General features: G+C 47.1%; 1 protein-coding gene across 7 annotated transcripts in view; it reads right to left on the reverse strand.

Annotated features, from left to right (window-relative positions):
- Positions 1 to 12,341, reverse strand: part of Chi (LIM domain-binding protein 2 Chi) — a 154,356-nt gene that overhangs the window by 4,612 nt on the left and 137,403 nt on the right. For all 7 annotated transcript variants that reach the window (XM_076520374.1, XM_076520373.1, XM_033473761.2 and 4 more), the window contains 3 exons: positions 2,973 to 3,075; positions 1,865 to 2,037; positions 681 to 884 (listed from right to left, as the gene is read on the reverse strand). In XM_076520374.1, coding sequence (XP_076376489.1) covers positions 681 to 884; positions 1,865 to 2,037; positions 2,973 to 3,075 — 480 coding nt within the window. The remainder of the gene's footprint in view (positions 1 to 680; positions 885 to 1,864; positions 2,038 to 2,972; positions 3,076 to 12,341) is intronic.

Here is a 12,341-nt window from a genome sequence, read left to right on the forward strand (position 1 = left end):
GTCACGTTGCAATCAAGAAGATTTTTAATCCGCGGCGAAGCGAGCGAAGGGCGCGCGACGCGAACGCGGAAGCTGTCCGATGGTTTTTCGTCAAATTTCAATGAACCGGCGCGAACGAATATGACCGGGTCGCAACGAATCACCGAAAATGCGTTAAAACGGCATCGGAATACGTTGTGCGGTCGTCTGGCGGCGGGCAAACCGTTTCGTAATTTACAGAGGCCCGGAATTAAACAGAAACTTATGGCTCGTCCGGGGGCTTGATTAAACTTTCCCGCGAGTTCCGGATTGATCGTGCACGGATTCGCGGCCCGCGTAAAATATGTCCGCCTATCGGCGTTGTTATGCCGCCGACCGGATCGGCGTCCGCATCACGTGACGAGACAAGTCGAAGAGCAAGTCCTTCCCCCTCTTTTACCTTGTCACGTGATCCGTACGCTGGTGACGTCATGTTGCAGCGTTTCAGCGTCGAGAGCGTTTCTGTCACGAATTCGTAAAATCCGCGGTCTATTCGTCGCTTTCCACCCTAATTCCGTAACGCGAAGGGTTCGTCCCGTTAAAATATCGACAATAAGAAAATAAAAAAGTGAAAACAAAGAAGATAAAAGTGCAACGGGGGTGGCTGCGTCCTCGATTCGACAAGAGCGCCGGCCAGGCAGCCAGGCGCCTCCGTTACTCACCCTAAGGTAATTCAGGGTGGAATTAGTGATGCCCTGCCTGGTGATGTTCTTGCTGAGCTGCTCGAGCATCGACGGGTCTTGTTGGATCCCGACTACCGTCCTAGGCACCAGCTCCTTGTGCGTCCTCACCGACATGTGCCACGACTTTATCCTCATAAGGTCGTCGAAGGTGAATTCCAATATTAATCTACCCTCCGTGCATACCTGCGGGAGGAAGAACATTCAATCTGGCTGGTAAACTACACCGGATACACGTTGCGCTAGTAATTAACACGTTCGCGGCCCTAGACGGAACGTTGGCTTCTGCCTCGGTCCTCCCATTGTGAGGAACCACCCTCTCGCAAACGGTTCTCCGGGGCAGTCGAACTCGGAAAATATTTTATTCCGTGTCGCGTAACGATTACAATTACGGGGTTTACGGTGTATTATTTTGGAACCCTCCGCCGTCGCACTGGGTCGAAATGTTACACATTCTTTTCCAAAATTATCATCGGAGCAATTAAAGTAACCGATCCCGCACGACAGCGAAGGGTTCGAATTATTTTTACCATGGATAAGTTTCTGGCTGAAGATGTTTTCCAGGAGTGTTCGATCGCGACGATTATTTTCAGAAGCAATTTATTATGCGATTTTAAGCAACCCCCTTGAGCCGTTCTCAGCCGAGAACGTGGCGAGCGAGCGAGCGAGTCTTTTTGCTCGACGCGAGCGATATTTAAAGTTCCCTCCTTTAATAGCACGACGCTATAAGAGAAACTTTTCTTATCTGCGTGCTCCTTCAGCGAGAGCTTCGAATATATTAATCGACTTTCGATAGGCAGTCTGAGAACGCGCCACCGAAAATTGAATGAAAATTGAAAAATTTCCGGCGAACCGTTACCGATGAAAATACGAGACGGAAGCCGACGAACCGAATCGACGGTTCGTTCGGTTGCGTAAATTACGCAAGATTACGCAGCGTTTTTCGCGAACCGCGCGAGAGTTCGCGCGAACCGCGGATGGAGGAACGACCCCGCGGATAACTCCGCGGCCCTGCGGTTATTAAATTCGAGCGGATCGTAATGATCGGTGATTCGAAGGAACGACGGGTTCGAGTGTTCTTGCAGCAGTCGGCGAGAGGAGGGCCCACTCGACGGTTTATCAGAGTTTCAATAACGCGAGGCCGCGAGCGTTCGCTCGGCCCTTACCTTCGTGAACATCGGTTTCCCGTGATGCGTGACCATAACGCAATGATCACAGTCAAGGGTTATGCTGGTATTGTGAAATGACTCCTTCGGATGCTTCAAATTGTAGTAAAGTTCCGTCACTCCGCCTTCGAATATTGAACGGAAGTACCTAGGTATTAATGTCCTGCCTATCGCTGCAAAACAGAAACGGAACACATTAGAGCTCGAAATCGAGAAAACAGTGGAGAAACGAAAAGAAAACGCATGGGAAAAAGTGAAAATTCTTGCAAGTTCGCGGAAAAAACGCGTCCAGTTTTATATCCTGAAACATTTCGGCATCCTCGGCATCTTCGAAACATTCGAAAATCTATCCACGCGGAGTCGGCAATTTTCGCGGAATTTTCGGCGAAAGAAAACCGAGTTTCCCGGCGAAAGCCGAGAGGAATGCTTCCCGCGGACTATTACCGGACAATCGAGGGATTCATTAAAACCGATGCAGCGGGCCGCGCCGGTGCAGCGCGGCTTCGCGTTCCGCGGTGTCGGTGCACACCGGAACCGGACGAGAGAGAAAACGTCGATAATGACACGGTAGATGGATAAACGAGAGGAGTGGAGAAAAAAGAAGGAGCGCGGTGTGCGCGCGCGGATATAATGATAACGACGGTTTCCAGGATCGGAAAATTCTATATTCAAGGACGGCGCGAGTTTCAGCTCTCGCCAGGCTAGCTAGCTAGCTATCTAGCCAGCTCGCTCGCGTCGCGCCGCGGCGCGGTGCATCTTATTGCATCGGTAATGCGCATCGCGGAGAGCTGTCGTTCGAGCGAGACGACGACAGCGACGACGACGCGATGTGACATGTAATCACGTTGTTACCGTGCATTCAGCGTCGCGAACGGAGAGGAGAACGCATTAAAATCCGCCGGCTGCAAAATTGCTCCGCGGTGGCACGTAATTATTTCGAATGCCCGTCCCGTTCTCGCGCTCGTAAATATCCGCACCGAATCCTGCCGGCTCTCTCTCTCTCTCTCTCTCTCTCTCTCTCCCCGCCCCTCTTTCTGTCTGTCTGTCTCTCTCTCTCTCTCTCTCCCCCTCGTTCTCTACCGAAAAAAGGATTCTGGGATGTGCTTACTGTATCTCTTGGGACCGTCCTCCAGGCAGAATGTGAGGGTTAGGGTCGCGTCGTCCTCGAAGAACTCGGTCGCGAATGCGTCCCACCAGAGGTTGTCGCTCTCCTGCAACCAAAAATGCCATAATTAAAACTACATCCACAGTCGTTTAGAACCAGCTAGTTCTAAAAGCGACTTTAGAACACGAATACGCGTAAACCATTGTATTCGCAACAACGATTATCGTACGAACTTCTTACCTACTTATTATTCGGGATTATTCGGTTACAGCGGCTTTGTTATCTATCCAGGGATATCCAAGTTCTTAATAAAATATGGGAAGCGGGTAAAACGTTAAAACCGACCCCGACCGACGGTGTTTCGATCGCACTTTCGAAATTTAATTATAAATTGTCGTTAGTAACATGCTAATTGATGCGAAGTAACAATCAGTATTTCTTTAAGACGCGAAATTAGAGATTCGAGTATGACAGATGAATATGTTCCAAATGTCATTTTACATTATACATACATATCAACCCTTTGTGGACTGGGATTTTTCAAAGTGTTAAGAACACGTTTCTCGAAGAATGAGATGTTTCGCAGCTTAATAATGATACAAGCGATTAAAATATAAAAATCTATACTATAAAATTAAGCTTGAAATATTGCACACATTTTGGATGTACATCCCAAAGAAATGGGTCTCGGATTAATAGACCGTAAATTTTATGCGTTTACGAGAAAATACAAAACTGAAACGACATTCGAAGAGTTCAAGGATAATGTTACATTATTTCCAACTTATGTACGATCGTTGAAACATTGTTAAAAGAAAAAAAGTGATTTTCATGTAAATTATATTCCTTGCAACTTATCTTAGACAATTTGTATTTTGCATAGAGACGACACTCTACATATTCGGCACGTTTACGCTAATGCTGCAGATCTAGTTTTTTTTAATGAAAGGCGAGGAGCTTCGTTGAACGAAGCTCGTCGATAACAGGAATCGAATGCGATCGGGAACTACGTTCTCCGACGTACATATAAACAGTTGTGAGTAACGCGAGATCCGTTTGCCAGCGGCAGCCGCACGACTTCCGGTAAGTTCGCGACGCATTCTGAAAATCATTCGATGAATCGCATCATCCTTTCCGGTGTCTCTAGGCGGTCCTTTCCGACAGCTTTCCCGAAGAAATCGAAACCATCGCGAGGCCCGCTCGGTATGTAATTACACCGCCGCGACGCGGAAAAGAGGAAGCGAGAGAGAGAGAGAGAGAGAGAGCGACCGGTCACTGATTCCGAATAAAGCAGCGTCGCAATTGTCTCTAATAATGACCGATATTGCGAACGCTCGGCCCGCTCGACCGTAAACCGTTTGCACCGTCGCAACTGTGTCGGCCACCGCCATATTTGTATTATTCTACCTACATGCGCTCTACCTATATGCATGCGTGTACCTGCCCGGCTCGTGTACATATACGCTGTACATTGAAACGCGTGTGTATACAAATATTTTATATATATATATATATATTTATGTATGTATGTATGTATGTATCGGTGTTCGTCGCGGCATGAATATTTATAGCGTCGATACGGGCCGCTTGAAATTTTTACGTCGTAACGCGACTCGTCACGTCGTAAAAGCTCAACGGACAATAGACAACGCACTGGGACCGATAAGCTTCCTACAATATTTTTTCGCGGACGTCGGGAACGACGGTTCATAGCGGGTCCTCCGTTATCCGGACCTCGAGAGAGAGAGAGAGAGAGACCAGCATCTTTCTCCGCGCCGGAAGTTTGTACGCTCGCGAGCGGTGATTTCGGAGTGTTCCAACCAAGCGTTTGTTCTAACTTCGATGCGGCCTTCGTTCGAGTTTCTCGTTAACCCTCTATTCGAGATTATAAAAACCGAATTTTGCCCCGAACGCGTGAAATCCGCGATCCAGCGATCAGCAACGATCAGATACGTGGACTTTGGTATCGCCGACGCGCGGCAACAAAAACCAATGCTGCCACTTTGTTTTCCGTCTAGAATGCAGGTCGTGCGACATCAATTTTCCGATTTACATCGCGCGCGATAGATAACGAGCCGCGAATCCTAATGTAATGGCTCGTGATACGTAAGAAACAGCCGGTCTGGTCTCGCCGGCTTAATGCAGTCGGGGTCAGCGAGGGGTAGAAAAATACTGCGAGATTTATTTGAAACGGAGAACATCCTGTTACCGCATCTTACGATTATTGCTTGCCAGAAGCTGCACCGCGACGGTTAATTTTTATATCTTGTCGCGTCTTTCAGCGTGTTTTCAGGCCTTGTTCCCGTTGCATCTAGACGGACGCTTAACAATTTAGGGGACACCGTCGTCTCATGGAAATTATTGTTGCAAATATTTCGATCGTTTAAAATCACATATCGTACCGACTAATCTTTTCTTCTTTTTTATTTGTTTCATTATTTACTTCTCATTCGCAACTATTACCAAAACGGAACCCGCCCCGATACGTGAAAAATGTAATACGCTAATCAAGGTTAATACTAGGGTTACGTCGACATTGTTTACGTACGAAAAATGCACTCGTATTGTACGAATCAGCATCGATGGCCACGAAACTTCCGAAAAAAGGAATCTTGATAAGAAAAAAGAATTAGTTGCACGTGGAAACATTTTTCTCTATATCGGGTCAAATAGACCCGGGCAAAAGTAAAAAAAGATCAGCGGTAGATCCGATTTCTGCGAGAAGTTCTTTGATTTTGACGGAATCTCGTCGATCGAGCCCAGCGCGCGACTCGGAGGACTCTCTCGCGAGGAAAGACGAGGCTGAACCTGAAGCCGAAGACACGCGCGCGCGGGAAAATAATAATAAGAGCGTGGGCGGAGAGGGAGCAGGAAGAGGGCGGCGGAGCAGCTCCGAGGCTGAGGCTGGATGCATAATTGAATGAAAGCGCGCGGCCAGAGAGCCAGGGGGGTGGTTCCTGCGAGTGAGAGGGGGTGAAATGCTATAATTTCAAGCCAGACAGTCATGCGTTATTCAGCGGCTAGTATAGGCCTCCTCTGTCTTCGTCTCGTCCTTTGCTTCGACCCTACTCACTCTCTCTCTCTCTCTCTCTCTCTCTCTCTCTCTCTCTCTCTCTCCCTCTCCTTCTCCTCTCCACTCCATTCTCTCCCTTTTCATTCTCAAAAGCGTCGTCTAGCCGCAGACACGCGGTCGTCCGAGGAACCGGAAGTCATCCGGACCCCGTCCGACTCGATTACATCTTTCTTTCCTAATCCGTACCTATATTTTCGCACCTCGCAGAGAGGTTCCTCAGGTTCGTTAACATTTTACCAGCTATGATTTAATGGCCTCTTAGAAACTGAAGATTAAACCTTTGTTAACTCCGAGGCGCCATTAAAAGTTACCGCAATTTGAAACAATTTCCGAATCAATCTTTCCACATTGTAAATTACCGAGACCTTGCCGGTGTACACGCATGGACCCCGCTTCTTTTTGCTCGCGAGTTCTTCGGAAATGACATAATTCATGCCAAATAGTTCTGGACTTCGAAGTAACATCGAGTACAATCAACGATTCGGTAGTAAAAGTCACGTTTTGCTAGTTGCGACAAACAAGAAGTGTTATTGTTCGCTGGCATGTGCATTGCTTACTAAGGGGTGCAGCGTTTACAAACATGCGCAGTGTTTACCAACATGTGCAGTGTTTATCAACGTGCGCATTGTTCACTAACATGTGCATCGATTAATAACATATATAGCGTTTACCGAACAAATTTGTCGCGAAGATAATTTAGAGCGAGGTGAATTTACACTATATTTGTCATTTATCTCGCTCGTCTTTTTAACGTCTCAATGTCTTTGTTCCGTAATAATACCAATATAATAATACCATAAAGTGTTACAAGCTAATATTGATCATTAAATTGATCGTATGCCGACAAATATAATATAATTAACGATATAATAAAGTTATACAAGTTTACAAGGTTAAACACCGTTATTCTGCAACGTGTCAGAGCTTTAACGCAACGAAAAGATCATCGCTTTATCCGATTTTTATCAAAAGATCTTTGATTTTGATACAACTCGATCGCTTCGACCCGCCGTGCGTCGCCTTTCCCCCGGTTTCTCGGCAGGCTCGTTCGTTAATCTCGGCGCCTCGCGCGATCCTTTCTTTCCCGCGTAATCAGGTGTAGTCGATCGTGGAAGCTACCGATGCTTCCGTGCGAACCGCCCTCAACACCTGTAATTACGCTCGCGGAAACGCAGACCTTGAACCGGCGACGCGCCGCTGAATGCGCTTCGCCGATGCATCCAGCTTCCGGAAATGGGGGTCGCGGGCTCGCATACACGGTGTCTAAAATGCATCGAAGCGCCCGTCTTCGAGACTCGATTCTTCTTTGCCGTACACGGTGGAAAATAACCGTGTGAAAAAAAAACATCGAGTACATAAGAATAATTCATAATTATCTTAAACAATGTTTCGTAAGAATTTCGAAACCAATGGCAAGTAATATCGAACACGTGTACGCGTGTTTTTGGCTTAGAAATTCAACTTGGATATTGAAAAATCGCACAGCTTTCTTCGCAAGTTGTGTATTCGGGAAACCGAGATTGCTGCTTTTGCAACACAGCCCGACAGTTTGGTTGAAACTGGTAAAAATTGTCTTCGGAGCTTCCATCGCACGGAGCCGAAAGAGAGTCGAGACCAAAGGGTTGGTTTTTGGTAGCGGGCAACGCGATGGCGATGGCGATGGTCGCTCGGCTGGCGTCAAGCTGGTCCGGACAATCGGTAGCAGCTTTGGTAGCAGTCGGCGAAGATTTATTTCGGAGCGTAAGCCGCGGCCGTGCCAAATCAAGCAAACTGTTGCCACTCTCGCGGAAATTGATATTTCTGGCAAGCGAGCCGAAATCAGCGGGAGCGGGGAAGCGTTTCGATCGAGGGGCCCGGGATCTCTGGCCGATCGAGCAGCAGAAAAGACGAACTCCCCCGCCTCGACGTTGTCGTCCCGAGCGGTCTCCGCGACGTTCGAACACGCGATACTCGTTTTCGCGGCGAGGAAAAGTGCAGGCCGTCGCCGTGGAAGCTTGCTAATGCTCCGGGTGCGCGGTAAGGGTGCGTTATCGATTGCGACTATAGCATCGGGGGTCGCTGCATATCGCTGGACTAACACAGCTAGGCAAATAGCAATTAATCGCGGGTACATCGACCGTCGACAACCTGTTTGGCCGTTCGCTCTAATTTTTCGGCGTGCCAGCTTCGAATCCTTATACTTATAATTACAAGCGTGAGCGCCCGAGCCGCGAATTTTATGGATTTATGACAAAAACGTGTAAATCGAATACAAAACGGTGAAAACGTTTCAAGAATTTGAGAATTATATTGCATTATTCGAGACTCGATAAAATAATTGAAGAATCGATGGAATGGGGTAGCCTAATATTTGCGCATCAAAAATTTCCCATCGTCGAATAAAGTTTGCGAATAAAGTTTGAGGTAAACGATAATCGTACGGGTATAAATCCATGATCGTTTCAAAGTTCAAAGTCTCTGCTTTCGGATGCGAAAGTGCTAATAGTTCGAAACGTCTCCAAGACGATTGCAAAATTTTTGTTCCGATTCGAAGTCTTGCTTTCGCAACGACCCCCTAAAACTTGATGCACGTTTCTTTTTCGGTTGTTTCGTCGAGCTTAAAAACGAATCCTGCGATTACTCTTCCGAACGAATACTCTTTGGAGACTTTTTACGATTCCATGTTTTATAGCGGCCGGCGAGACGCACCTTTTCGTTTCCATTGATATTTAATTAACATCGTAAACGAGAACGCAGCGCAAAGGATACTTAATATACGTCCATTAATTCAGGTGTAAATGCGATCAAATATTAGGTGCGGATATCAATTCGTGGCCCTCGCAATTAATTAACTTTTTTTTCACGTTGTTGCGGGGCGCATCGATTCGTCATTAATTTCGTGCAATTCCACTTGACCAAAAAATAATGAGAAACGATACCAAAACGAAGAAGCTGCAGCTTTTTCCGGCGAGGTGGTTAAAGTGTCCAAGTTCGATCATTTTCTTTAGCGTAGATTTTGAACGATCTTTTACGAAATTTTCACCTGTTGCTCTCCGGTTTTTAAAGAACTATTGGAAAACTGCCGGTAAATAAAGTGGTAAGGGTTCCTTAAATACGCTCGACAGCAAAATTAAAGCATCGTTCATTTTTTGGCCGAAGAAATGGTCAATCTTTGAACAGCTTTAACTTCGTTAAATAAAATTGCGACTTCCTTTTTTTTAATCAAAGCTGCAATATCCAAATTATCGCCGGTACCCATCTGATCAGCATTAATCGCAACATTGCGCGATCGCGTTTAGGGAAACGCTGGTCCGCATTGTTCAAGGTGGTTTGAAAAACGAAATTTCCGGCGAGGGTCGAGCTTTCGAGATATCGACGAGTTCCCCGGATTTTCGGAGCATTGTGGCTTGGCCGTCGATCCGCCGGTAGAACGAGGCGGTATTTTGTAACGTAACTTTCGGAGCTTTCATACAAAGCGACGTGCCTTCTAAGACACGCTCCGCATAGAACGCTAGATCGATACGTAATGCGAGACGGTGTGCGCAGAGATCGCGCGATGATGTGTGTACTTAGATGTGTGTATATGTGTGTATGAGCGCGCGCGCGAGCTCGGTTTTGCGCGTGCGTGCGTGCGTGCGCGCGCGCGTGTGTGTGTGTGTGTGTGTGTGTGTGTGTGTGTGTGTGTGTGTGTGTGTGTGTGTGTGTGTGTGTGTGTGAAAAGAAACCGTGCGCTGCGAAGTCTACTGGATTTCACTATGTCGGAACGTCGATAAACGCGTACGCGTTGTTAGTTCGCTGTGTAAAGTCATTTCGTCGACGTTCCACCGTTAAATGGAAAGACCGAGTCCCATTTGTCCCGCGAAACCTCGTCGCCGCGCGTTATTTGCGAAGCATACGTTTTATTCGATAAACAGACGCTGCGGAATCGCGAACGAAATCCAAGTATCCCGCGGGCCGGTCTTCGGACAATCCGCGATCGTCCGTCTTCTTTCCGGGAGCGTAAGAGCCCGACGGATCGCGTGAAAATGTTCCTGAACGCTCGATTAAGCTGTCATTGAATTTGTTAGCTTGTTAAGCGGCGATTCCGCGCGCGGTTATGTCGCACAGTGATTGATGCGTGTAAGTGCACCGTGATTCGATTCGAATTACTGGTCTATCGGGTAACTATGAATTTATCTATTAACAGGGAATATTGAAAATTCGATGACCCGGCAATCGGTTCGTAACTAGAGTAAACGCTATGCGCGCGTAGTAATCTTGCTTTTCTTCGAAGAAATTACGGCGTGTTCCGAACGTACCGAAACCGACGATTACGAGCAGGGGTTGAAACGATGCCGAAAATGATTGTTTCGAACGTGTACATATGTCGGTTCTAAATAGAAACAGTCGATGATTTTAGGAAGCACGTAATCCTACATGGATACGATTTTTCTAGGCAACTTAATCTTTTTACAAGGAATGATAATTTGTTGAACGCACCGATCGAATCGACTCTTCGTAAAAATATTGTTATATATTGTTATTATCGTTGCTATTATTAATAATATCGTCTAGAGTAGACGGCAGATTTTCATCTCGTGTTTTTCCTCGCGCAGAGTTTTCGGCTCGACCTCGGTTAGGCGAAACGTCTATCCGCTCTGCTCCTCCGTCGACGCCCGGTTATTACGACGCAACGACGGCTCGGATTTTCGCATTTTTCTCTCGCTACACCCCTTTATGCAACCCTCCGCGACCCCTCCACACCCGCGGAACCGCTCCGCTACTTCGGCGCTGGACAAATTGAATTTAACTCGGCGCTAATACACCGGGCCGAAAGAGCGCGTGTTTCGCCGCTTTGTCCCCGGCGCATCGTGGAAATCAGCGATGATTTGTGCGTCTCTGCCGGCGCCGGCGACGGATTTTCCGCCCCTTTTTTACCGGCCGGATCGAGATTGAATTTCTTGCGCGTTGTCGCGATCCGCGCGCGCCGCACCCTCCGCACCCTCCTCGCTCGCCGCTATCGGCTGCGATCTTTTTTCTGCGAGACGTTCGCCAGCGCACTCTTGGATCTAGACCGGCTGACGCGTAGATCCGATCTCGCGATCCCTTGTCTCCCGATATCGCGACGAACCTGAGCCCAACCCTCGGCCAAGAGTTGTCGATTGCCGTCGCATTCGTTCGTTGCAACCGTAATCACAATTTAATCGCATAATTTTATTGCGGTATATTTCGTTCAGGTATCGTCGTGAGAATCGTCGTAAACATTCTCAATGGTATAGTTGCGAAAATGGCCCGCGAATCGAGGGTTCGGCGGAATCTTTGAAGGAGGTCGAGCGAACGAACGAGTTGTCGGAGCACCTTATAATCAGCTGGATGACAATACGACGCTGCTCTAGGGTTAATATCCCGAGCCGTGTTAGAACAGGATCGTAGTTGTGTACGTAAACAGACATAGGTGTATTCATGCGGGGCGGGATGAGCCTAATAATCTTATGCTGTACAGTTTCTATCGAGGAAATATATGGCGTTTACGACATGGATTCCAAATCACCGATTCGTATTCGAGTAGCGGACGACCCAGAGATGTACATGCGTCGGAAACGTGTGGAGGACGAAGAAAAAGATTTTGCCGATCGGAAGCTGAAGCCAAGAGATATTGCGAACTGCTGCCAATCTATACCGTCGCGCATTAGTATTTCGATGCTTGCGCATTATTGTAAAAATGCGAGTTGAATGATTAGCGATAGGTTTATCGTTGATTAAGCTACTAAATATTCGTCTACGGAAGAAACGAGCAATTCGGATCTCTGCCCGAATAATAAACGATGACTTTACACCGAACATATTCGTCCGCGTAGATTTTCGGAGGAATTGCGATTCGGCGATCGAAAACGTTTAGGATTTCAGCGATGCGGATATTTTCCCGTTTTTGTAACTCTGCGAGAAACGATGCGGATACTCGGCAATATTCTCCGAGAGCTGTATATTAAATAAATCGCACGCGATGAAATAAATGAAAAACAGAATAATATTTGCTATTACACGGCCTTCGTTTCGAAATAATCTGCTCCGAACGTTCGTTTGATGCGTGGATTATGCTACAGGCGATTATCGCGTCTAAAACTCGCGGTGTAATAAAATGTTCCGACGAAATTCGATAGCCGATGGATCACTGTCTTAAAATTGTTCACCTCCGACGCGAAAACAGGAGAGACCGAGGTCGGTGCTAACGCGTTAAATATCTCAAAATATGTGACAGATATCAAACGGTTCGGATACAAATAGAACGAATGGACTGCGGATTTTATGCCTTTATGGCATAAATGGTTAAATAGAAAACT

Source organism: Megalopta genalis, chromosome 3 (assembly GCF_051020955.1).
Source record: "Megalopta genalis isolate 19385.01 chromosome 3, iyMegGena1_principal, whole genome shotgun sequence".
NCBI classification, from domain to species: Eukaryota; Metazoa; Arthropoda; class Insecta; order Hymenoptera; family Halictidae; genus Megalopta; species Megalopta genalis.